This window comes from Poromitra crassiceps (genome assembly GCF_964638095.1).
Source record: "Poromitra crassiceps genome assembly, chromosome: 3".
NCBI classification, from domain to species: domain Eukaryota; kingdom Metazoa; phylum Chordata; class Actinopteri; order Beryciformes; family Melamphaidae; genus Poromitra; species Poromitra crassiceps.
The window spans coordinates 39,038,123-39,065,096 of record NC_139625.1 but is presented as its reverse complement, the minus strand read 5'-3'; the positions used below and the strand labels follow the sequence as shown (position 1 = coordinate 39,065,096).

Sequence of the window (26,974 nt, the reverse complement as noted above, 5' to 3'; positions counted from 1 at the left end):
TGCAGATAGCGGAAAAATAAGATGGATGCTGTCATCTGGTGCATTTTAGGCGCAGGAGAAACAGAGTTGAAGTGGGAATAATTTCTGGTAAGTAAGCTATTTACAGTTAGTTTGTCAGTAAAAGGTTTGATGAATAAATCAATCAAAACCACTCCACTACTGTACTGCTGACATTAGCTGTCGTAAAGACAGGGGGAGTGAGTGACTATCAGCTACTGCAGCTACCGTCATCAACTCAACTTACCAACATACTCGTTTAGTTACAGTACATTCCATTGCATGGAGGGGAAAGTTATGCCAAATTCATCAACTTTGAAGCGTTATTTACCCCCCTTCCCGACATGCTAGGTTGACATGCTTGGTCCCAATCGATTCCTTATTTCTATTACTTTCATATGGTATAAAGATCATCACTCTAGCTTTAAAAATGAGCTCGCTGTCATCTGTGGATGTTGTGGCCAAATTCAGTTTAAAAATGTGGGAGTTTAAGGTTGCCGTAAATGGTAAAATGGACTGCATTTCTATAGTGCTTTTATCCAAAGCGCTTTACAATGTGCCTACATTCACCCATTCACACACCGAAGGCAGCCAGCTGCCACGCAGGGTGCTGGCACAGCCATGCGGAGGAGCCGGGGATCGAACCACCGACCTTCTGATTAGTGGACGACGCGCTCTATCTCCTGAGCCACAGCCGCCCACAGCCTGCCGTTTTTATTTAAAAAAAATGGCAGGCTATGCGGCATGAAACAAAAAAAAAAAAAAAAAATGCGCTGCTTGGTGGACCATTTGCACCCCAAATTTACTAGAAGACCCGGATAACTTGACTTACTTGCACATCCATGCCGTCTGTAACCGTGTGCAGCTGAGACGTTGCAGTATCCCAGTGTTTGCGTTTTTTTGTCTCCGCGCGTACCACCCGCTCTAAACTAACATGTTGTATGTTGGCTCGCATAATACAATGCAACGACTGTCTGGCTTGTGAGCTAACTTACTGCTTGATAATAAAAAAAGAAAAAGAAGAAGGGGAAAATATAATATGCTGCTACTGTCGTGTAAATCTATCTATTACTGTCAGGTCATCACAGCAAAGTGGAATTTTGATGCCATCACTTCCTAATAGTGGAGCTGGATTCAGCATTGAGAGTCTGTGCCACAGACTCATTCATCATTAGACAATACAATGTCAATCTTACCGATCTATCCAATCAACAACCAACTTGGTTGAATAAATCAATTGATTGGTGAGGGCGGTTGAGGCTTCACTGTTCCCTGTGAATTGCCCTGTCGCTAAGCCCCACCCCCTGTCCTCACTCGGACAAACACAAGGCAGACTGACTAGAATAAATGACAGCCGTCACTGTCAAAGTTATATCCCAAGACGCTCTTCACAACTTTTTGAGGCCTGATATTGTCTAGAAGCCATCATAAAGTACTTCACTATGCCATGGAGGGCGATGTACAACATTTAAAGCTTTTGAGGAAAATAAATGAGATAAGTGCATGGAAACGGCTTTAGCGAATCAAACCAAACATGCACTTTTAACGAAGGAAGACAGCGAGATAACCAGTGGGGATAACAGGCGACTGACATCCAGAATTTAAATTTTATTCACTTGAGTAACCTCTCCGTGGATTATATATATGCCGAATTGAAGAGTGGCGCATGGCAATCTGTTTTATGTAGGCCTACCGCTGTACAATCAAGAAACGGTAAATTAATATAGTGTTGATGTTTTTCATAGCGAGACAACAGCACGCACGCATGGGTGTAGCAGATCAGGAGAGGCGTAGCCTACAGCAGACCACTTTTTCCATCATGTTTTCTCTTTAGACTACCTCACATTTATTTGGGGAATGAGATTAATTCCCTCGTTTTAGGGTTTGACTGGTGTCTGGCGATGTTTTAATCACATCAATCAATGCGCCTCCTCTTCAACCAACTCCAACATTACGTGCATAACGTAATGGCTGGAAACTCGCATAATTCCGCTTTTTCTTTTGCCAACTTTCTGAATACCATGATGATATCATGATACCTTTGGATCACGGAAGGCAAATGAGGGAGAAGACTCATCTCACTGTCACCACGATGCAGATTTAACATCCAAAACAGCAGCATCATTGTGGATATGAGTGGATCTACGTTTACTAGTTTAATATTATCAATTGCCTGGCCTCCCAGGATACCTCATAATGTGGAATTTACCTTCATGCACATCGTTTGGCCATTTTGATTTTTACAACTTATAAATGTATAAAACCAGAGGAAACTTGCGTTTTCTAGTGCTTCTCTATGGAACTCCAAGCTGAGAATGTCCGAGTGTATTGTAGAGCTGCACGCGCTGTGATTGGCTCATCTGCGTTCGGGGCGGGACTTAGCGATAGGTCAATTGCATGTGTTTTTCAACCAAACATAGATTAGCATGAGATAAATTACCAAGGAAATGAAATGCCCAAGGGGGTAATGTTATTGTAGCGTACCCCTGAGGGCACAGACTGTCTGCATGCCGCTCTCCTTTCCATCAGTGCCCTACAGGTGTCACTGTTGAAGAATTCTAAGAATATCATGAATACCATGAATTTTATTAAGAAAAAACATTTGATTGATATTTTATAAAAAAAAATATATATATTATTATATAAAATCCCCCATCTCTTCTAAAAAATAAGGGAGGCTCATTCTCCCTTGCATACATTAATAACCTCCGAGTCTATATATATACAGTGTTTTCCCTACCATTCTACAGGCCTGGTGGTCCTGCCAGCCCGACGACGACACCGTTTCTTTTTCTTTTTTCCCCCTGCTCTACCCAAAATTTCAATAAACCTTTATGGCATATTATTTCAATACAACAATACTGGTGTTGACAGTGTTGCCAGTAATGGGAATTGCCAAATCATTCAAAACAATAAGCATTTTGCTTTTAGGAAACGTGTCAACGTGTGTCGTTGCCTGGGAAACGCACATCCCATAATACAACTGTTCGCATCGCATCCCAGAATAGTATGATCATACTTGGGATGCCATTGTGAACATAGATGGGAACAGGTTAGCTAAAAGTTTAACGTCGCCAGCGAGGGCCCCCACCGTTGCGGTCGGGGTACGTTTCGAAATTCCTCCAGGCCTGACATTTTTTCTAGGGGAAACACTGCATACGTATACTTATACATGTCAAGGAGAAACTTCCATCACATTGTAGGTTAGGGGTGTCAAAAATAATCGATTATAAGATGCATCGCGATGCGGACGTGCACGATTCTGCATCGATTCACAAATGTCAAAAATCGATTATAAAAAAAATAAAAAATAAAATGTTTAACACGTTCACTGCCAAGGACGTGTTAACACGTTTTCAGAATCCAGCTGTTGACTGCCAAGGACGTGTTAACACGTTCTCAGAATCGATTTTTTTTTTTTGACGGTGGGACGTTGATCTAACCCTTTTACGTCTCCTACACCAGAATTGGAGGTATTGAATGTGTATAATCTATTTTACCGACCCACTGAGTGTCGACATGTCTCTCCACAGTAGAAAGAGGCGACCCAAAACTGGAGGGAAAAGCGCGACGAAGCCGTTCTCATACTGTAAAATTGATGGCGAAAACGCTTTCACTTTCGCGCTGATGCACAGCGGTGGCAACGGTGGGGGGTTCCAAGAATAGATTGGATGCACACTTTGAAACACGCAGCATAAATATGACCAGAATCGCATCAAAGCTCTCAACCAAAACTCCACGAAACGAGCGAGTCCACCCAGACTTCCTCAAACAGCGGTCGCTCAAACAGGCAGCAGCCAGGCAGCAGCAACTTCGTTGTGACACGCCCGCTGGAGAGCCAGGGAGGCAGGAGGAGAACATACACGGAGGGAGGAGTTGGAAGCAGAGGGGGGTTTCCTGCTGTTATGGAGGAAATTACTGTTCAAAACTATTGTTTAGATGTCTGACTCTTACTGATGCCAAAAATGAATGGTTAAAGTGACTGTTCTATCGAATTTCACAAAAAGCCGTTTATCTCTGAATAATTTTTCTGACGCTGAAACCATGCTGTATTCAACTGCTAATGCTTACATAACTACTAACTCTACAAACTAACTCTTTTAGACAGAGAAAGCACACATTCTATTAGTTCTTTTGAGATATTGTGTGTTCACAAAATCTTAGCAGAAAATAATCCTCGGGTCTTGAAAGATGAGCCAGAATCCTCAAAAAAACCCTCTGGCAGACGCTAACTACAGTAAAAAAAAAACGTCTGGCAGTGAATGTGTTAATAATCAAATAAAATATAATGGTAGTACATGCAGTTGTTTATTTTAATTATGGATCATAATACAATGCAATTCCAAATGCACTTTTATTTTAAAAGTAGCCACACACTGAGAAAAAAGAAAGTGAGAAATCATGTATTGGGGAAAAAAAGTGATGCATCGATTTAAGATGCATCGAGATGCATCGATAATCGTAATCGAATCGAATCGTAGCCCTCTGAATCGTAATTGAATCGTGAGGCCAGTGAAGATTCACAGCCCTATTGTAGGTGGAGAACATTAAATGAAGTTACATGAGACATTTCTTTCATTCTAAATGAAATCATTCCAAAGGAAGATTGCCATGCAAGTGTTTACATGAGCGCTAAATATAACTATTGCATTGGTTCCCAAACTGTGGTCCACTGACCAGTGACCACTGGTTGTTTGTGGGGATGGTTGGTATACGCAGTGGAAGTGGTCCCTGGGAAATTTGGTTTGGTACGTAGTGGTACTTGGACGGAAAAGTTTGGGAACCCCTGCTCTACAGTATGTACGGTAATCAGAATAAAAGTTTCTGACATGCACAAAATGAATCGAGCACACGGGCTTACGTTTTTAAAAGATGGACCTGTGTCAGTTATTTCTGTACTGCTGTTCTTTCTGATGAAGCAACAGTTTTATCAAAACATACGACTCCATAAGTGTCAGAAAAAAAAAGATGTTTTGTTTTGCCCCTGCAATGATTAAGTCCATTTGTAATTTTCACCGCTGTCAATTCAACCCCGGGGTTAGTAACAAGCACATCCATTCCAATCTTCCCGGAAAAAAGGCATAATTTACTTTACAAGTTTACATTACAAGGCATCTCGCGCACTACGCGTACTCGATTGCTAGGCGCGCCCACTGCGCGGGCTCGCCTGTCCTGCAGCTTGCCGAGCTGGCCCTGCAACTCAGCTGCTGTGTGGCCTTGCCTGCCCAATTGGCGCGCGCACAATGTCTCCCTCTCTCTCCCCCTCCTGAAATCATTTTGAAGTCTGACATTCCTCTTGAAGCTCCTACAGGAACGCCACATCGCCCCATTGCACCTTGGGGGCACCAACCTGATTGCCAATCCAACTATAAGTACACTGAAAATTTCGTACTTTTTAAAATCTCGACCATATTAACTCTCATCTGGTGCGACTGTGTTGTTGCTTTGCGTCACTTAGCAGAGAAACCTAGCAGACAATGGGTGTGATTGAGAAGCGGAATGGATGACATTATTGAATTTTAATCACATCTTTCGGGGAGACGTTGAGCACGCAATTACCTGGCTGCAAGACGTGTGTGTGTGTGTGTGTGTGTGTGTGTGTGTGTGTGTGTGTGTGTGTGTGTGTGTGTGTGTGTGTGTGTGTGTGTGTGTGAGTGTGTGTGTGTGTGTGTGTGTGTGTGTGTGTGTGTGTGTGTGTGTGTGTGTGTGTGTGTGTGTGTGTGTGGACGTGGTTGGCGCTCTAAGCAGACGAGCGGCTCATCAGGTTGACTGGAAGATGGTGGTAAGTGGCCATCAGTGCACCCAACCCTGTCTGGATGGATCCATCCTGTGGCAGCACGGCGAGCTCCTTCCATATGGAGACGGGCCTAATTATCCGCCACCAATGACTGAATCAACATTTGATTATATCCTCCCTAAGGCTGCCCTAAAAGGCTCTATTCAAAGATCTACATTCATATCTTCTCTCTCTCATAATCAAGAATGGCTGTTAGGGTATTTGCTAATGATGAGTTTAATTTCTCTCCTTTTTAACACAACCCCTGTGTCGCAGGAATGTCTGGGATATTTGCTGGTTTAAGTTCATGTGTGTTGGCAGCTGAAGGATCTTGGCCTGTGAAGATTCTTAGGCAAAATGATAGTTGGAGACAAATTTGTTCATGTTACTGTATTTCGATTGCACAATAGTGTCATATTTCAGACAGTGTCGGAATGAACTGTGATCATCCCGGCAAGTTTTGTTTGGAATTTCATTTCATTCAAATAAAGAACACGACTCCAGCATCTGAGTAGTGTTTTTATGGACTAAATAGTTACCCCCCACCCCCTTTTCTGAAAACCATATGTTGTGCTGTGACTGTGAGTGATGTCTTTGTGGTCAGATACTGTTCTGATGGCTGTGTGTGTGTGTGTGTGTGTGTGTGTGTGTGTGTGTGTGTGTGTGTGTGTGTGTGTGTGTGTGTGTGTGTCTTCCATAGCCAGCGGAACTTGGCAGAAATCACAGAGTTGATCCACACGGCGTTCCTGGTGCATCGCGGGATAGTCAACCTGAAGGACTGGACCAATTCGGACGGTCCACTGAAAGACATGCGGTTTGGGAATAAGATGGCAGTCCTGAGTGGGGACTTTCTGCTAGCAAACGCTTGTACTGGACTGGCCCAGCTAAACAATACTGAGGTACCCATAGCAATCAATAACATTTGTATTCCTGAGAAATCTCTAAAATTATCAACCGTTTGTAGTGGAAACCAGACTGTTTACCCCTTTGGAAAAACAATGTTAAATGCTTAAAAGGCAACAGCATCTTTGGTGCTGTGGTGCTTTTGCACTACTTTTTTATATCAATCAGCAACAAATAAATGTATTTATAGAAATATATTGATAGGTAAAAGTCACAGATTTTTACTTCAACAAACTTACGGAGTCAAATTCTTAGGTCATTGAAGGACTCGCACTTAGTAACAGGAAGTCAAGGAATCTCATATCAAGACCACTGCAGCTCTGATACATTTGATAGTCTACAGCAGTGGTTCCCAACCTTTTTTGTCTTATGTACCCCTTGAGCTGTTTTTCCATGACAATAGTACCCCTCACTCATGCGTGTTGATGATTACTACAAGTAAATCTATACAAAATATATGTTTCACTGAACTGCCGGTGTTTGGGCTTTATAGTTGTTTTTTTGGCCATTATCAGTAGCAGAACAGTGTAGCAGTTGACACTTGCCAGCAGAACTAGTTGCGGCACACACATCACATTTTAACAATGGACTTATGAAATGACTTGGAATATATATATATATTTATTTATCATTTTGGAGGTATTGTATTCTCCAATCATTCCAAGTACCCCCTGCAAGCTGCTGAAGTAGCCCTAGGGGTACACGTACCCCTGGTTGGGAATCACTGGTCTACAGTACGACAGAGTTACGTTTAGAGCCATGGAAGAACAGACGGGTGACAAATTAAAGGAAAAACCTGGATAAATGAGTGTAGAAACATAATGAATGCTGATGCTTCCAGGTGTACTGCATGATACAATTAAACAATTAACATCCTATCATGCATTTGTGGCATGTACAAAAATGCTGAGCAAGCCCAGTTGACCTTGATTTTGGATCAAGATGGCAAGAAGAAAAGATCTAAATGTGTTAGAGAGATCCAGCCCCGGAAGGTACCAGACCTCGCGGAGGGGCTTCTGAGCCCCCCACCACATATAAGTATGGAGAACCAACCTTCTCCTCTGGTAGGAATGAGCTTGGCTCGTATCTAGCTTGCATTGTCTCAGGTACACTCGTTAGAGGATGATGGAGGTCCCGCCACCTCGCCCGCTCATGACCTGGATGGTCTGGTCTTTGAGCACCTCCGGCTGTCTCATCTTGGCCTAGATGTCGGCCTGGGGTATCACAATACTTGAGTCTGGGGAGAGACTACCTGGCAGGTAACAGAGAAAATATAATGCATACAATAACACAATCAAACAAAGTAGAAAAATGCAGTACAGTCAATTAAAACATAATACATACCTACATACAAAGTAAAAAATACAATATAATCACTTAAAAGTGGTCGCAATTCTGGTCTGCCTTGAGCCATTGTTTGAGCTTGGTCTTAAAGGTTGGACACTCCCTTATTGGCAGTGGTCGGTCATTCCAGAGTTTACCACCCTTTACTGATAGCACAGTTTGTCCAAATGTGGTGCGCCTGCGTGGCACCTGTTATTTGATCCCATAGAAAGACACTCAATAATTTAACCTGATATTGCTGTTTGCCTTCAGACTGCATCAGATACATAAAACGGTCTGTTACTGACTTTGGGACTCACACACATTTAGGTTATTCTGTGATCTCCTTTTGATAACTAATGTAATAACTAATGGAATATTTTTTCACTCCCATTCACTGAGCCTCCCTTGAAACTGTTTGGAGCCCCCCTGGGGAGGCCTGCCTCCTCCCACTTTGAAAACCTCTGGCTACGCCTTCGCAGTCACCAGATCTCAACCCAATTGAACACCTGTGGGAGTTCTTGGACTGACATGTTAGACGGCGCTCTCCACCGCCGTCATCAAAACACCAAATGAGGGAAAATATTTTGGAAGAATGGTGTTCCATGATCCGTCCCTCCAGTAGAGTTCCAGAGACTTGTAGAATCAATGCCAAGTTCAAGTTTATTTATATAGCCCTAAATCACAAACATTCTGGTGGCACGTGGTGGCCCAACACTTTACAAAGACACTTTATGCTGGCTTTTCCTTTAATTTGTAATGCTGTGGGAATTCTTCCTATTGAATTGTGTGTGTGTGGTGATCTTGTAAGTGCACCACAGATCATATCTATAGCCTGGTAACCCCTCGTTGACAGATGCTGTCAGCGCTGTGCTCTGTCAGAATGCGGTTGCCTGAGTGGATCAAAATAACCGTTTCCCTTCCCTGTGCCATCAGCCGGACCAGCCCTTATCACCTTCCCCCCGCTTCTTACTCAGCGCACACAGGCTGAGCTCGTGTCTGCTGTTCGCCCGCCCACCACCATGACGCAAGCACCGGTCATGCCGCTCTTTGTACACTTCCTTTGTCTTCATTAGGATTGATCAACGCGATAGTATGATACGGTCACGCCGCAAAATGTACAAATTGCAGTAATGCAACTGACACTGTGGTTTCCTAGGAAAGAAAGACCACACTGAGAATGCAATAGAGGCAGACTGCTGGAGGCTAATGATGATTCAATCGCATTTTCTTTTAATCAAGTGTTTTTCCTGATTTTCCTCACCAATTGAATTTGGCGAATTCCCCCTGCTGTCTCAGTCATTGCTCCACACCATCTGACGATCTGGGGAGAGCCGTAGACTAGCACAATGCTTCCTCGGATACATGTGCAGTTGATAGTTGCTTCTTATTGTGCAGCTCTTTTTCTTGATCTGTCCAAGGCTTTTGATACAGTCGACCACGTCACCTTGGCAGATAGACTCCACAGTATTGGCTTATCTGGGCATGCTGTAAGTTGGTTTTCAAACTACCTGTCAGCTAGAACCCAATGCGTCCAGTTTGCCGGGTCTTCTTCATCTTTCCTCCCTGTATCCAAGGGTGTGCCCCAGGGTTCCATATTAGGGCCCCTGCTGTTCTCTATTTATGTAAATACTCTTTGTGATAATTTATCGAACGCTGACTTCCATTTCTATGCAGATGATACAATCATCTATTGCTCATCCTCTTCTTTACTACAAACCTTTGATTTTCTGCAGTCTGCCTTTGATGTTGTTCAGTCCCATTTAACTCAACTTAAGTTGGTGTTAAATGCAGGCAAATCCAAATGTATGCTGTTTTCAAATGGCAAAGGGCTTCCATCTAATCTGCCAAAAATCTTCACTTCTCAAGGAGCTGAAATTGAGATGGTCACAACATATAAATATTTAGGTATTATTGTTGATCAAAACTTGTCTTTTAAAGCACACATTGAAAATCTTGTTTCCAAATTGAAACTTAAATTAGGTTTCTTTTTTAGAAATAAAGCCTGTTTCTCGCTCCAGGCAAGGAAGCGCTTGCTCTCAGCAACATTTTTACCCTTATTGGACTATGGTGATCTACTTTTTATGAATGCACCTGAGCAGTACCTGAAGAAATTGGACACTGTTTACCACTGTGCTTTACGTTTTATCACTGGTTGTGGCAATCTCATGCGCCACTGTACTCTGTACACTACTGCCCAGTGTTCTTCCTTGTATGCCCGCAGACATACACATTGGTTGGCTTTTATATATAAATCTCTTCTTAGGCTAGTTCCTGCCTATTTGTCTGTTTACATGTGTAGAAAACAAAATCAATACGGTCTACGCTCTCACAATACTCTTCAGATGTTAGTCCCCAGAGCTAGAACCGAATTAGGCAAAAAGGCCTTCAAATATGCCGCCCCTTCGTTCTGGAATAATCTACAGAAGGACATGAAGTTATCAGAGCTGGTAACTTTGGGGGAATTTAAGGCCATTTTGAAGGATCGAGAAGAAAATACTCTTGATCATTGTAACTGCCCCTAAATTGTTCTCCCAGGTATGAATGTATTTCTCTGTTTGTATTGCTTGTGTTTTTGTTGTAACATTGTTTTTTATGCTGCCCTCTTTGCCAGGTCGCTCTTGAAAAAGAGATTTTAATCTCAATGAGACTTTCCCTGGTTAAATAAAGGTTATTGATTGATTGATTCTTTTCACCTGACAGCAAGGGGTTTCACCGGCAGGACGTAGCACGTGAGAGGATCATGCTATTGCCCCTCTCCCCGAACAGGTGCCCCAGCCGACCAGAGGAAGTGCTAGTGCAGCGACCAGGACTTACCGGCTTCCCATCCGCAGACACGGCTAATTGTGTCTGTAGCTGGAGGTGCCGCTGCCGGGAACTGAACCCGGGTCTCCGCGGTGGTAGGCGAGTGCTTTTACCTCTACACTACCCAGACGCCCCATGATTCAATCACATGAAGGGTTCACACCAAGCGTGTTTGGAGCGGTTTGATCCAGCTCTGGACTTCCCTCCCTTTAGTTCAGTTTGTTTGGCCAGGTGAGCATGATAGCATTTGAACTCTGGTGGCACCAAATAACAGCACTGAGACACCGCCTGGAAATGTAGGGTTCAGTCCTCCAACAAGAGAGCTGTGGTTTGGTTTGTTAGGAGTGTAATCCCAACCAACTATAGGAAACAATTCCAAAATACAAGGTTTTCTGGGTAGAAGAAGGCGGATGTTGACATCTGATAGCCAGCATCAAAAAGCCTAGCATAACAAAATGAAGCGAAGGAAAACCGCAGCCTGGACCAATGCTCCTATTCAGCTCTTTCTTCATCTGTTCTTGGTATGAGCACCAGAGAAGAAGAGACAGACAAGTCCATGTTGCTTATATTAAGTTACAGGGACTAGAATCAGATTTGATTTGACCAATATCTCTAAGCTGGCAGGACAACCGGTCACTAAAACTGCCCAATCAATAACCTGTAAGTCTTGTGACTCTTGTTTACAGGCCCTGATTCACTTGTAATTAGTCAGTGTAATCTTAACAAAGACAAAAAATACATCAGAATAAATGTTTCCACTGTTGTTTGGACCAAAGAAGACAAACGTGTGTGAGATAGCACACAGACGCAACAGAGTCGTGGAAACGGATAAGAGGCTGGAATGCCTCTGAGCTTCTCATGTTGAAGATTGTGGAGATGGATGCTGTTTGGATAAAAACATGGCTGCTGTAGTTTAGTGAGTATCCAAGGCACTCCGATAATCTGTTAAAAAGCCTTTATTCTATTTGGCTAGTCATATTTGGATGTATAAAAATGGCAGGCAATGCATTTTGACACCCAAAAATGCTTACAATATCACCAGCCAGATATTTGGATTGCCTTGGATCTCTTTTTCCCACACATTAAAATCTGTCCATTTATTAGATAGTTCCAGCTCTGGAACCCCACTGAGCTGAACAGTAGGGGTGGGGGAAAATTTTACTTAAAATTTACTTAAAATTTTCACTTAACACGTTAACTGCCAGCGACGTATGCATACGTCAAGCAGAATCCAACCGTTAACTGCCAGCGACGTATGGATACGTCAAAAAAATCGTTTTTTTTTTTTTGACGGTGGATCCTTGATCTGGCCCTTTTGCATCTTCTATTATACTGTTAGAGCCGCCGGGCGTGTGCAATCCATTCCGCCGACCCACTGAGTGGCGACGGTGCTCAGACTATTGAGTGTTGTTTGGCCAGAAACGCACGCATTCCAGCTGAGCTCAACCGAGGACCCAGAAGCGAACGAGCCTCATTCTCATACTGTAGGCGAAAACCTTTCACACGGGCGCACCCGTGCGCCGGGGGCTTCCACAGGTGGACTGGGTGGAAAGCACACTTTGAAGCGCGCAGCATAAGCCTAGAGTCACACAAGGCTTCGTCAAAGCTCTCAACCGAAAATCCAAGAACGGATTAAGCCACATCCATGCTCGCCGACGAGGGACCGCCAGAGAGAGGCTGCTGCTCACTGCTCAGACAGGCAGGAGAGACTCTGGCTTGTGACTGACAAACACGGAGACACGCCCACGGAGGGAGGAGTTGTAAGGAGAGGGGGTGCGGGTGCTGCTATGGAGGAAATTACTGTTCAGAACTATATTGTTTATGTCTGATGTCTCACTGATGCCAAAAATAAATGGTTAAAGTGACTGTTTGATATTGAATTTCACAAAACTGCGATTATCTCAGCTTTTTGTCTCAGACCCTGAAACCATGCTGTACTCAACGGCTAATATCTACATAACTACTAACTCTACAAACTAACTCTTTTAGACAGAGAAAGCACACATTCTATTAGTACTTTTGTGAACTTTGTGTTGACAAACTCCAAGCAGAAAATTATCCTTGGCTCGCGTAAAATGAGCCAGAATCCTCAAAAAAACCCTCTGGCAAAAGCTACCTACAGTAAAAAAAAAAAGGCTGGCAGTGAATGTGTTAAGTATCGCGATTTTTAATGTCACGATTTTTTTAATCGATCTTTTATTCCAGAATCGATAATCGCAATTTTTTTTTTTTTTTTGGGTGCCAGGCGCCGCCTACTGGTTTACTAGTGGTTTTATTACTTTATTAGTTAGTCTGAAGTAATAATTACACTTCAGGGTTAAAGTGGGTGCATCTCATTGTAAAATTGGACTTGGCCCAAATTGGGCTTCAAACGGACAAATTTCACGCGCGTCGGCCCATATCGGCCTGGCCTGCTTGGTATCTAATGTCCGGCCTGAATTATGATCCCAGTCCGCCCCTGTTTTTAACTATATCGCCCAGCCCTACTCATGATATAATATACAGTCTCTAGAAGTGTATGATTCAACTTTTCCCATGTTCTAGAGTAAAAAAGCAAACAAACTGAAAAAAATAAAATAAAAAAAGAAACAAAAATCGCAATAAATCGTAATATCGAATCGCAATAATCATAGAATCGCAATACTTAAGAATCGCAATATAAATCGAATCGGCACCCAAGAATCGTGATAGTATCGAATCGGGAGATAAGTGAATCGCCACAGCCCTACTGAACAGTTTGACTTTGGTTATAAAAACTGCCCTCGTCTCCAAAACAGCAGATGCCTCACTTTTCTGACAGTTTGTGTGTGGCCATTGTACCATCATCCTTTCTTTCAGACGGTTGACAGATGAAGGCAGAAGTAGCTCTTTGAACAGTCCTAACTTACTCTCATAAACCAGGGTTGTTTTTTCTTTTTTCGTTATAAAGGCAGTGAGAGTGATGGAGATTATGTGTCGTGGCCTTGAGAGGAATCCTATGCCGTTACTTGTATAAACGGTAAAGTAATCTCGCTGCAGAGCTCCGGTTTCTCTCCCTCGCAGACCTGTCGGCAAAACACGATCTGGCTGGATTTGGGAATGGAGTAAGGGGGAGGCAGGGGGAGAGCTTATCTGATACTTTCCAAAAAAAGACCCCACCCCCCACCCCCACCCGCCGCCCCGACTTCCCAAGGCTAGCAGAGACACCACATCTGGTAATACTGTAGGCACATTGTCCTTCCAGGTCTGTGGGCGAAGCTCAAGTTTCCTCAATATTTTCCCCCCGTGGGTTGGGTTACCCAAAGGGCACGGCGAGGCTGGCGGGGCGGGCGAGCGTCACCAGACTTTTACAGATGAACCAAGGATGTCTGGGATGCGCTGAAGGAGCTCTAAATTTAACCTCATTCACCTGAACTGTACACAGGCTGGGGCCCGGCCTGATCTGTGTGACTGTGCAGAATGATGAGAGAAGAGATCCACTTGATTTATTTTTCACCCACTCATTAGACACAGCCTTTCAATAAGCATTTAAAAAGGTGCAGCATCTCATCCGGTGGCTGATAAGGACCGGTGGTATTTCTGTCGCTGAAATGTAGTCATGCATGCCCCCTGTAAGAGGAAATGGGCAACTGCAGTCTTACTACAATAAAAAGGCAGGCTGCCCATCCATCCAATAGGCTTTATTGTCAGTCAGTACAGAATGATTTCAGCAGATTTAAAAAAAAATCTTGTTAACCTTAAATGCTTTTTATTGTTTTACCTCTTATAGTTACTTAAATTTTCTCAGATATATGTATCATGTTGATCCTTGTACAGTATATTGATTAACTTGTACTGGACTGAGTCAATGCCCAGGTAATAGAAGTGGGGGTTATGTTTCAGGTTCTCTTCCCTACAGATTTGAAGCCCGCTTTGCCTTCATGTCTCAGTATTGTGCCCCTTCCACCTGAACCCGCCCATGTATAAATATGTATGAAGGGGTTGGTATACCGATCAGCCACACCCAAATGCATGGCATGAGATTCATCTTCCAGTAGTCAACAAGTTGGAGGAAAAGGAGAGCGATGGCAAAGAGGACCCAGAGGTCAGATCATCGCTCGGAAACCTCGTTAACCCTCTGGGCTCTCTGGACAGTCACCGCCTTATTTTCTGCCATCTGCCTTTTAGAGCTCCGCTTTCAGACCCTCGGACCAGGCCGACACCCGATCCAGCTCCATATAGCAGAGTCTCGACCGGACTTTGCTATAAATACAAAGTGTAATTAACAAAGGCGAAGGTTTATGAAATCGGGGGCTCCCCTATGGTCTGATAATGAGCCAACGAACAGGAGGAACGAGAGGCCGGTCTGCTCGCCTGGCCTAAAAGACATCTCACCACATCCATCTTTATTCGGCCATCCAGCTATTCAGATGACACCACCGTACAATTGTGCTCCAACCACGGGGGAAATCCAGGGTTTTTAATTACAAACGCCACGGATGAGCTAACTGGCGTTCTAGTTCTCATCTACCTCATTTCCATTTACAATTCAGGTGTTTAATTGACGCTCCGAGCCTGAGCGAATAGAATCTTATGTACAGTAGCCGCGTGTCCTAGCTCAGCTCCAAAGATGATGGTGTATGGTGTGTAAACATGCTATTCTGAGATTCAAAACTCAAGTGCAACATGCTTCAGTTGCCTTTTCTTGCCTTATTGTAAGGTGTATCGGTCAATGAGATCACAGTAACAATTCCTCATTATGAATGTGTTTTTCCATATACTGTCCCCTTTGTGTTGGATTGAAATAGTCGCTGGTTCTAAACTTGTTTTTCTGTGTTCTTCTCTGTGTGACAGGTTGTGGAGCTGATATCCAGCGCCATCGGTGATGTGGTTCAGGGCATCTACCATGAGCACTCCTCTAATGCCGAGGTAAGGCATCTGTTGCCCTCCTTCAGAGCGGCCGTAGAGTGCGCTACGACGGGTACGTCACCCAACAGCTGATCGGGATGGACTCAAGTCACAATAAAAGTCACCCTCTGCGATGAAGGCTTATGCAACGGATCGGTGTGACGGGTTACATCACTCAACCAAAATAACAGGAAATGTTCCTTTGAAATCTGCCAGAGCCGTCGTATAGCCTAACGCAGTGACATAATTTGTTTGACTAGGCATTAAAAAGAGAGCAGACATGTTTACAGTGAGAAGAAAACCAAAACTGGCATCTCAATGCATAATGAATCGGGAAAAACCCTTTCTGTGTCCAAATTTACCACCGTGCTGTCAGGTAGCTGTCAGCAGGCATTTCCTTAATGATTTCACAGCGCTGTGAAGATCTACAGTAGCTTACACCTAATCATTTTTTTGTTTTTTGTTTTCAGAATAGAGATACCCCTTCTCCCTCAGACAAAGTTTCATTTTTGGCCTTATCACTGTTTTCTCTGGAAAATGCCTGAGGTTTAATTAAGTTTCTCACAAAGGCCATATTTCCCCCTGTTATCAGGACCCTTTAAATCATAGCTTACTGAATTTCAACCCTAGCTAGATTTGTCCAGAGACGGTCCAACCGATCTTATTACACAATACACATGCACTGTTTATAACATATGTTGGACTTATTTGTGGCAGACCACTACCCTGTCAGATAGGACCCACCAGAATCCATTCTCCAACCTGATAAAACAATATATCAGTTGAGTTCATAGACTTGCAGGAGTGTTTTTCCTGCTATGATCTGTGTTCTTTGTCCATCCCAGCTTAACTCCTCTCCAAATAACCTAGGAACCTGTGGGAAATACCATCAAATACGCTGTTCCTCTCTGTTGCACAACCAATTACGTGCCGAAATATAAAATCATAGAGCAAAGAGGGTTTGTTTTGATGGAGGGCTTTGGATGCTCTGAGGAAACTTTGAGGTTGTACAATGTGAGCAGTCGGAGCTCAGGCTTGTGGTTTTCCCGACTCTATTTGCTCCGCAGGACAACAGTCTCGTTGATGGCCCCAACATGGCTGCATGGAAGGAGCAGACGTTCCTGTCCCATGGGGCACTGCTGGCCAAGAGCTGTCAAGCTGCGATGAAGCTCGCCAAACACGACAAGGAGTCCCAAAGACTGGCCTACAAATATGGCAAGCACCTATCACTAGGTCACAAGGCAAGTCCTCCCAGCAGCGTCCGACATTAACACCTGCCAAGCGCCACATGCCGGTGAAATTGGTCTTCGGAGGTTAAATCATTAAGGGTCACCTGCTGACTTTCCGACTCAAACTATGTCCCTGCTGGCCACCGTACACTCCCTCTGACTGTGAGCCAATGAAATCAAAGCAAAACAACGGCTCTGTATCAAACAAGCTTCTGATTGGTTGCCTGCTCCACTGCTCCACACAAAACATTGGCATCTAAACTTCTGTTTCTCCGCTGCATGGAGAGTTAATCAGCTTAAGTTTAAACTAAAATATCGTTATTTCCATGTGGCCACACAGCAGGTGTGGGGCAAACAAATAGGGAAAAAATACAAAAAACCTGTATAAGTTTGTATCTGTATAAGTGAGTGAATACAATTTTACATTATAAATGAAAATGTAGATCCAGTAGGATGGTGAGTCGTTCATTTGCGTCAACATAAAACATTAAGTGCGTAACGATAATGCGGCACATAATGTATTGTGTAATGTATTTCTCTCCAAGATTACGATTTCTTTCAGCTAAATAATCTAGTTTATTAATGCTAGTTTAAAAGTCATTGATAATGATCCCACTCGCAATTCTGTTATTAGTATGTCCTCGCCTGATGCTCATAGCTGCCTGTGTGCCGCTCGCATGGCTACAGGGTATCTCAGCATGGGAGGAAATAGAAATGAGGTCTTTCAAGGAGAACCATCGTCATCAGGCTAAGTGTGTCACTTCAACTGTGTCTTTCCAACAAACTAGTACCACTATCCATCCTTCTGCTCATTAACAGGCTCATCCAGCGTGTAGATAGGCGTAATACAGGCTCTCCTGTCCAATTTCACCGCTGCATCTTCACTTGTTCATAGGTTTAAACTTTAAAGAGCCTATATCATTCAATTTTTGTGATTTTGTTATATTGTGTCTCAGGATGAGAATAATGTTTGTGATTTTGTAAAATAAATCAATGAAAAGAATTAAATTGAATGAACGTGAAGACTTAAGTCCTCACAATTCTGAACCCTGATTGATTTTTGGATTATTATTTTTTTAACCTGGCAATAGTTCTCTGAAGTAAGGTTCTTGATTAAGCAGCGCTGTAGAGTTGCAGCAGTTTGTGATTTACTTTTAAAGGCTCAGACGTTTAAAGAATCAAATTGTATATTATCAGCATTATTGTAGCATTATTCTATGCATTCAAACGGTCTGCCACGTACTTCCGGAACTATCCTTGAAGGTCCACTATAGCTTGATGCTAGAATGGAGCTACGTGACTCACGTGAAGCAAGCATCTTGAACTTCCTTTGACGCCACTCTCTCTTCACTCACTCTGCCTCAAAGGTTTCCATTTCAAATCCGACCAACTGGACTCATTGGATGGATTACAATCATTACTGAGGGGAGCCAATCAAGAACATGTCCAGTTGTGATGCGTTTCCTCGAGTTAGTCTTAAAGAACCCTAACCACTCAGACAGAATCAAATTTCCACAATGTCTTCATGAAACATCTTTGATCATAATGTGTATACAAATAGTTAAACATTTTGAATTCCTTCCCCAGATCGGCAGAAGGTGGAAAAATGAATTCCTAACATATGGCACCTTTAATGTTGAATGTTAAGATAGCAGAATCTCCACACATCACATCATGTTCAAGTTAACGATACACAACTCTGCTTTCCCCTCTGTAGCTGAACTCGGACCTGCAGCCGTTCGTGAAGAGCAGCGTGGGCGAGCCGGCATCGTTCACTTTAGACTCCGCCCCCGTGGTTTTCCATCGACACCAGGTGGGCCAGGAGAAGTGGCGGCAGCAGCTTCAACAGGTAAAGGTGGACCACATAATTAGTTTTGAATAGAATCGCTGCAAACCCTGTGCATAAACCGAGTTGAGGTATTTCTCTGTCCTCATGAGAGCTTCACCTTGGTATAGAACTAGTTGTCTTGGTGTGTATATTAGTCTGGAAACTTAGATTGCTCAGGATTCCCACGGCACAATGAGGCCTTGAAACTTTTTTAAATAGTCTTGAAAGTACTTTATTTTTTAATTAATATGTAGCACCCAAAGTCATCGTTATGCCTCAGCTCTCTGGATCTCTCTCCATCCTCAACTCTTCACATCCTGAGGAAACCCCTTTGAAGGAGATTTGATACAGCAGCAGGTTTAAAACCAGGATTTCTTGACTTGACTTGATCATGAGTAATCATGATGTTTAATTCTGAGGGATGTCATTTCTGACCCCAAAACATACCAACATGAATTCCTGAATTTCACCAAACAGGATCTTGAAAGTCATGAAAAAGTCTTGTATTTGCTAACTGTTTGCTTCTTTTTTCTCTTCTTCGACAAGGCAAAAACATTTAGAAACCAGCTGGATTACTCAAAGGTGAGCCAAGGGCTTTATTTCTTGAAGAGCTATCAAGATTCAATATTTATTTGCCATGTCAACAAGTTGATTGGGATTTGTCTTAGTGAGCTCACATACAAAGACAAGCACATAAAGTCATGCCTTCACACAATACAAAACAATGGAAAGAGCATGATTTGACAATACTGCATCATAATACATTACTGCAACCCTGTAAACACCATAGGCTGAAATCGAAGTTATAAAAGTCAGACTAACACACCCAGATAATGCGATTGGAAGTCGATTTACTCCTGCTTGTATACAGGCCAGTCGGACTGCAACTGGACAAGGCGATCAGCGCATGCGCTAATGTTCTTTGACCCGGAAGTCAAACAGCATGTAAAACTGTTATGTTAGTGGCCAGGGAGCGATTAGGTAAAGCTAAATGATGTAGTAGCTAAATTTGTGCCTAGAATCTTTTTTTTTAATGGAATACGGTATCTTAGTTTCAACTGTATTATGCTAACAAGGGGCTTTATCGGCGGTTTATCTTCGCTCTCTCTCTCCACATAAACACAACCTCGCTCGACGACATAAACACAGAACACAGCAAAACAATGTCCTATCACTAGAATACACACAGGGCGCAGCATCTCTCAACATAAACACACTGCCACACTATTATATGGGCCAGAAGTGATCGTTTTGAGGGGAAACGTTTGTATAATTATATCATCTTTTTTTTATGAAATAGCTGCATTATTAAGAGACTTGCAGCTACCAGTTGTTAGAATTGGCAGAGCCTGCGGGGAAAGAGTGCATATCGCCACATATCGTAGCGGACGCAAGTTACGCAACATGATTCCATCAAAAAATCGATTTCCCACCCGTGCTTGTATACTGGGACATGGAGTTAGTCCAAGTAAATAGCCTAATCCAGAGGTTCTCAAATGTTTTTCAGGCAAGGACCCCTTACTACAAGATAGAAAATATACCGGGGACCCCTTCATTCTGATTTGTGATTTTGGGCTAAGCTTAATTGCTTCCACGGTAACGTGTTTGACTTTTAATTTGATATGTTTGTTAGATACGAATGCAATCCATGAACCATTTTAGATTTAAAGCATGAAATATTTTCGTTGAACTATGAAGCTTTTGCCAAAAAAAACAGTTTGTTTTTATTTTCCTGAAAAATGTCCGCGGACCCCCTGGCAAAGTGCCACGGACCCCTGGGGGTCCCCGGACCCCCATTTGAGAACCACTGGCCTAATCAAGCTATAACCATAGCTCGACTTAACTGTACATGTAAATGTACTGTGTTTAAAGTGCAATGTAGCCCCCTGGAAAGTGCTGCAAGTGCATTATCTGAATTGTACAGTTAGTGTGTAAGATTAAGGGTGTTTAGAAGGCGGACAGCTTCAGGGTACAGTATGTGCTGTTTGGTCGTTTGAAGCCAGATTCATATAGGAATATCTAATTTTAAATTAACATTAGGATTAGACGGTTGTGATGTCAGTATTCAGTCTTAACAATCATATACTGTATTTGCTCCTTTTCTCACTCACTCCTATGTCACCACCTGCTCTTTGAGATTAAACTTTTCTTTATCACCAGCCAATATGGCTGCTAGATTTTAAAGTTACGAGCCAATTAATTTCCAAAACCAAAATGTTTTTCTTGAAATAAACCAGAATATGAGTGCCACTGGGTTAATAGAAGCATACGTATCAGTACAAATAAGTTATAGCATAATGAATCTATAAATTACAGTATTTCACTGATCAATTGTGTGATTTCAAATTGTGTGAAAATAAAGAGATTTTTATTTATATGTAAATTGATAGCAGGGGAGCACTTCAAGTGTGTCACTGGTATCCGGGCCTGACTTGTATGTCACTTTATTTTTTTATAAATAATTATGAGGGGGTGCCCCTTTTTCACACTTATGCACCTGGCCCCTAAACTGTCTGTGCACATCTCTGGATCGCAGGCAGGCTCGTTACTTGCACGTTTGAATGCCCACCATCTGCTCTGCTATTTCACTTGTGTCTTTCTCTTCTCCCTCCCTCCCTTTTTCTCTCTCTCTCCCTCTGTCAATAGTCACAGCTCACAGCTGTATCTGTAGGTTCTTCACAATAAAAATTGTCCGGGTGTTTTGTTAATGAAAGTTCACCTTATATGAATCAGCAATCATCAGGAAATGTTTAAACAAGGCTCCAGATGACTGAAAGTGATCAGCATTAAACGCTAGTCTAGCAGATGTCAAACAGAAACAAAACTAAAAAAGAGGAAAACTAAAGCAGCCTAGCCTATACAGCCTTTTAAAAATGTAATTTCCTGGTTCACTTTTGATGGGGAGAAGAAGGCAGGTGAAGTGAAACTCAGACACTCACCACCCCCAACGTAGGCTACTCACTGCTGCAGCTGTACGGAAGCTGCGCCTGGATCCTGTCTGTGACGAGCGGCTTGTCCAACATCATATGTAGCGTTCTGCACCATCGCCTAATTGTTAATAATAGACATCGGTTTGCGCAAACAGATACGGGATTCCCGCAATCCTGCGGCCAATTTCAGGCACTGATTGTGCAGAAAAGGAGGGGGTGCCTACCAGCGATTTTTTTGTTTTTTGTTGTTTTGTGAGGGGCTACAGCGCCCTAGCCGAACTGGCACCCCAGGCAGGATGCTGTTTCTGTAGGGTGAGCCGGCCCTGCCTGGATGTTTTGGTCTTAACACTTCTGAATCTTGTCTGAGAGGGCAGGAGGTTAAAGAGGTTGTTTGCTGTGTGAGACAGGTCCCTTAAAATTTTCAGGGCCTTCTTTTTAAGCCTAGCCATGTATATTTCTGCTAGGGGTGGGATATTGCATCTGATGGTTTTGGGTGCACTGTGCACCACTCTATCTAACTGTCTCCTGTCCTCAGCAGACAAGTTTCCAAACCAAACCGTTATAGCATACGCGAAGATGCTCTCCACTGCTGCTGTATAGAACTGCACCATGCCATTCACAGAAATACTATACTTCCTCAATTGTCTCAGAAAGAAAAGTCTCTGGTGGGCTTTCTTCAAGAATGGTAGTGGTGTTGTCTCCCCATTTCAGAGTGGAGGAGTTGGTCACACCAAGGAATTTGTAGTTGGACACTTGTTGAACTGCAGTGTTGTTGATGACCAGTGGAAGGTGATCTCTACGGCTCCTGCGAAAATCCACTACTATTTCCTTGGTTTTAGAGACATTTAGTTCCAGGTTGTTCCACTAAAGATGAGATTGCTCTTCTGTAAGCAGATTCATCGTTGTTAGAGATCAAACCTACTACAGTGGTGTCATCAGCTAATTTAAACATAACAGACTGGAAGTGGCAAATAGTCATTGGTGTACAAACAATACAGGAGTGGAGAAAGTATGCACCCCTGTGGGGCACCAGTGCTGATGTTTAGTGGTTTGGACAGGTTGTTGTTTATTTTGACCACCTGTGTTCTTCCTGATAGAAAATCAAGCACCCAATTACACATGGGCTGTCCAACACCCATATGCAAGAGCTTCTCATACAGCCGAGATGGAAGAATTGTATTAAAAGCTGAGCTGTAGTCTACAAAAACCCTTGCATACATTCCAGCGGCCTCTAGCTGTTGTAAAATGGAATGCAGGCACAGTGAAACTGCATCATCACATGAACGGTTTGCTCTATGCGAACTGGTAGGGCTCAAGGACCACACTGGAGAGGTGGTTACACACCAGACGTTCAAAATCCCACATTACAGCAGTGAAACCTTTAATTAATTGCATAATAATTCATGTAATAACCTGTGTTGCTTTTGTGTCGTGCTTTGAGGCCTATTTCCCCCACAAATGTGACACAAATCTCTGCGATGCATGCATCATGCATTTTTTAAGTCTTTTTTTTATTCCCCTTTTTTATTCAGTGGCATTGCAGATTGCATCGCCGTCCAAGACTCAAACGAGGGTTGTCTTTTCACTGTAACCAATATCAAAGTTGAGAAATGAGCTTTCCAAAGTCAACATGTGAGGGAAGAAGGGGACAGATAGGGGTGCAGGAAGAGACTGAGGCAACATGGGAGGGGTCTGATGGTGTTCGGTGGGGGTGGTGGTGTGTGTGTGTGTGTGTGTGTGTGTGTGTGTGTGTGTGTGTGGGGGGGGGGGGGGGGGGGGGGGGGGGTTATCTAGTCCTGTCTGAAACCAGAGCGCGACGGATTAGTTACCAGGACCTATTTGTGGAGGAGACACTGAGGCTCTGAGACAGCAGCATTGTGAGAGAGAGATTCTCCTTCAGCAGACCTGCCGAAAAACAGAGGGGACACGGGGAGAAGTTGGCGGCACCTCGTTATACATCAGTCGTCTCGGAATCGTCCACACATGAATTAGCTTCTGCTTCCATCCCATTGACTCTGACAAATAACCATAAATGTTAAGGGAAACTCCCCGTTTTGTGCAGTCAGTTTTGCATTTAGTTGCTCAGTCAAGGCATTCATTCACAATAAGAAAATGGCAAAACAAATGACAGTAACCCGTAGCAAACTGCTTCACCAGCTGTAAACTTGAACATGGTGGGTGAGGTTGATTCAAAGTCCAGATACAGTAATATAGGCTTTTACTTGGAGGTATAATTGTTTTGGCATTTCTAATAAAAGAACATGCAAGAACCCTCTGGTGGCTAATTAATTCCAACCAGCCCACAGATACAAACCAGTCATTGGGCATATTGATATATTGTAACGACAAATTACAGCACAATTTCAGTAGAGCTTGATTCACTGTGGGGGGAAAATAGCATCTCTTTTTATTATCTTTTGCATCTTTGTTAAGAGACCCAGGAATAAGAAATATAATCGAAACTAAAACAAACAAATGGAGTTCTGAATTGCTGCATCAAGCAATGTCATCATCTTAACAGCCCCCCCCCCCCGAATAAAAAGGCCAGAAATTAAATCAGTTGATCCCTTGTTCCATGTTTTACTAAGCAATATTTGAGATTTCAAATGAATAGAAATGGTAAGGAAAATATTTCAAATGAAGATAGACATTAGTCTGGCTGTAAAATTGAAATAACTTGTCATGCTTATGAAATTTGGATGGAATCTGTCACAGTAGCAATATTTGAGCCTACAGTAGACATAGTTTAGATAAGCTTCACCTACCTCCTCTTTCAACTTAAAGAAGAGGTAAATAAGGCATAGGGTAGAAGGGATGGGGGTGTCAAAGCCAAGAAGGAGCGTAACATGGAGGGGGGGAAGGTGTTATGGGGGGGCCCGACGAGGGAACGTGATGAAATCCAGAGAGGAGAATGAGGTTAGCAGACAAGACGCTGTGAAATGAGGTTGAAAAAAGGTCCCTTTCTAAATTGAGCGAGCAGACGCGGCGGTGCAGTGTTTAGAGGCGAGGCCTACGGGGCTTTCCACAATCCATGAGGTAAAACGCCCTCAGCGAAAAGAGGTCCCGACACGACGGCAGCAGAGCTGAGGGAGACGCCCACATCCGCTCACACCTAATGTCTTCCCATTTCTCCTGGTGTGACATGTGTTGTGTCGCGCGCCAGGCCACGCATGCATACACACATACACCCACTTTGCATTTTCATTTACCCTTCCTTTAATCAGGCTGTCACATTGACATGGAGATCTATTTTTCCTGAGAGAGCGGAGAACAATAGAACATTTAATTAAAAAGAATAGTCCCAGAAAACATCACGAAATATCTCAAATGTTGTAGAAAATGTGAGATTATCAAGTGAGTGTGCAAGAAATTCAAATTTCAAAGGGCAGTCTGTTCATTTCATAACCTGTATGGTATCAGAAACCGTCCTAGCCAAGTTCAGAATTTAAAATTGACCAGTCCTGTGATCCGGTGCCATAATTACTGGATTTAACAGACAGTAGGGATGTAAGTTGCACGGGAAGCTTCACAAGTAGAACCTCTCAAATGTAATGGAGCGCATTGTCAGACAACACTGTCCAGGTTCTTGATATAAATCACATTGTTGAGTCTGAAATGTATCTCCTGTAATAAAACATAACACACTGTAGTAAACAATGCAGTGGCCTCGGAGAACGGGCAGCATTCAAATAGAAAATGTCTCCATAATGCAATACAGACATGGCTGTGGATTGTAAAATGGGATTTGCTTGCTTTGTTTCTGTGCATGATTGGTGCGTGATGCATTTCTTGCCCTTAGTTTATGAGTGAGCTAACTTTTTCTTTTCTTTCTTGCCTCGCCTGGTCGAGAGCTGGATAGCAACATGAATCACAACGTGACAAACTAATGTCAGTGTTTTCCTCCCTCAACAGCTTTGGGCGGCAGTCAAGTCAGAGAAAGGCGTGAACGCAGCGGTGGACTTATGCTGTTACCATGGCAACAAGGCTCTGGAGGCCATCCAGGCTTTCCCCTCCTCCGAGGCTCGATCCGCCTTGGAGAACATCGCCTCCGCCGTCACCAAATTTTAACCTGGACTCTCTCTCTCTCTCTGTCTCTCTCTCTCACACACACACACACACACACACACACACACACACACACACACACTCCCATTTCTCAGTGTGTGGTTCTCTCTGTCTCTGGCGGCTGTGGGACAAGAGCCACAAAATGCTCACCGCTCACAAGACAAATGAACTTCTGATGAGCCAAGTGGCGGCTCGTGTCGGTAAAGACTGGTTTTGGAGGACACTGTGCATTAGAAATGTAATGGTGGTATCCATAAGGTGATCATCATTAAAAAAGAAACACAAAAAAACATCCATCCAGCATCACGTCATGCATCGTCTCAGCCCAGTGCGTGGCCTTTTCTCTCTTGTCTGGAGAGAATCTCACGCCAAGCTCCATTTAAAAATCTGGCAGTTTAATGTTGCCTCGGTTATCGGCTCAGCTACATACCTGACGGATCATAATTTAAGATTTTTTTTTATGAATCTTTTGAATTTGGTACATGGATAATGCACCAAGCGGCACTTGAATAAAAGTTCACTTCACATGGCTGGTTAACAATTGCTGGTTTATTTTGTTGGGAGAAGATTATGGGTATAACAAACAAACCCAATGTTAAGAGTTGTGATTTTCTTTAATTCAATGCTGCTCGATGTATTGGGTGTCCGCCACATTCGTAACCAGTTGTAAAAAGTCTTCAGTCACGTTCTACCAAGTATGTGCATTTGCCAATAAGCAAAGCCATATTAAGTTGCCAGATTTTTTTTATGGAGTTTGGCGCGATGTTCTCTCCGTACGAGGGAGAACGGCACATCTCGTAACGTAATGTCATTTGTGTTGCCTTATTATGTCTGTCCCCGTGCCTGTGTATGTGATCCAAGTCAAGCCAGGGGCGGGGAAAGGTCATGCAGTCTCTCCCCTTGGCCCAGCCAGCCAGCGCATTGAAGCTCCGCCAAGCAGTAATTATTAATGAAGAGACCTGAGCAAATGGACAGGAAATGCAGAGGTATTGATTGGGCCAGCTGCCCTGCTCTAAGCCACGCAGGCTGGCGCCAGCCTGGTGGCCTGTGGTTTTCCAGGCTGCTGTCTGTGGAGGGAGGGGGGGCGGCCAAGGTGTGAAACCAGGCCACCGCTGGCAGCTGTCTGTCACATCCAGGCCACACCTGACGGACAGGGGGCAGGAGACACCAGGCTGGGTGGGTGGAGGAGGAAACAAGAGGGTGCAGAGTGCACTGCTAATAGAGAGGGCTCTGTGGAGCACCGGGAAACCGT

General features: G+C 43.4%; 1 protein-coding gene across 1 annotated transcript in view; it reads left to right on the top strand.

The window, feature by feature from the left end:
- pdss2 (prenyl (decaprenyl) diphosphate synthase, subunit 2) overlaps positions 1–25,839 on the top strand; it is a 65,222-nt gene extending 39,383 nt beyond the window's left edge. Inside the window, exons 3-8 of the mRNA XM_083633326.1 lie at positions 6,474–6,672; positions 15,617–15,691; positions 16,738–16,911; positions 18,617–18,748; positions 19,274–19,309; positions 25,570–25,839. Coding sequence (XP_083489452.1) covers positions 6,474–6,672; positions 15,617–15,691; positions 16,738–16,911; positions 18,617–18,748; positions 19,274–19,309; positions 25,570–25,725 — 772 coding nt within the window. The 3' untranslated portion in view covers positions 25,726–25,839. The remainder of the gene's footprint in view (positions 1–6,473; positions 6,673–15,616; positions 15,692–16,737; positions 16,912–18,616; positions 18,749–19,273; positions 19,310–25,569) is intronic.
- Positions 25,840–26,974: the final 1,135 nt, after the last annotated feature.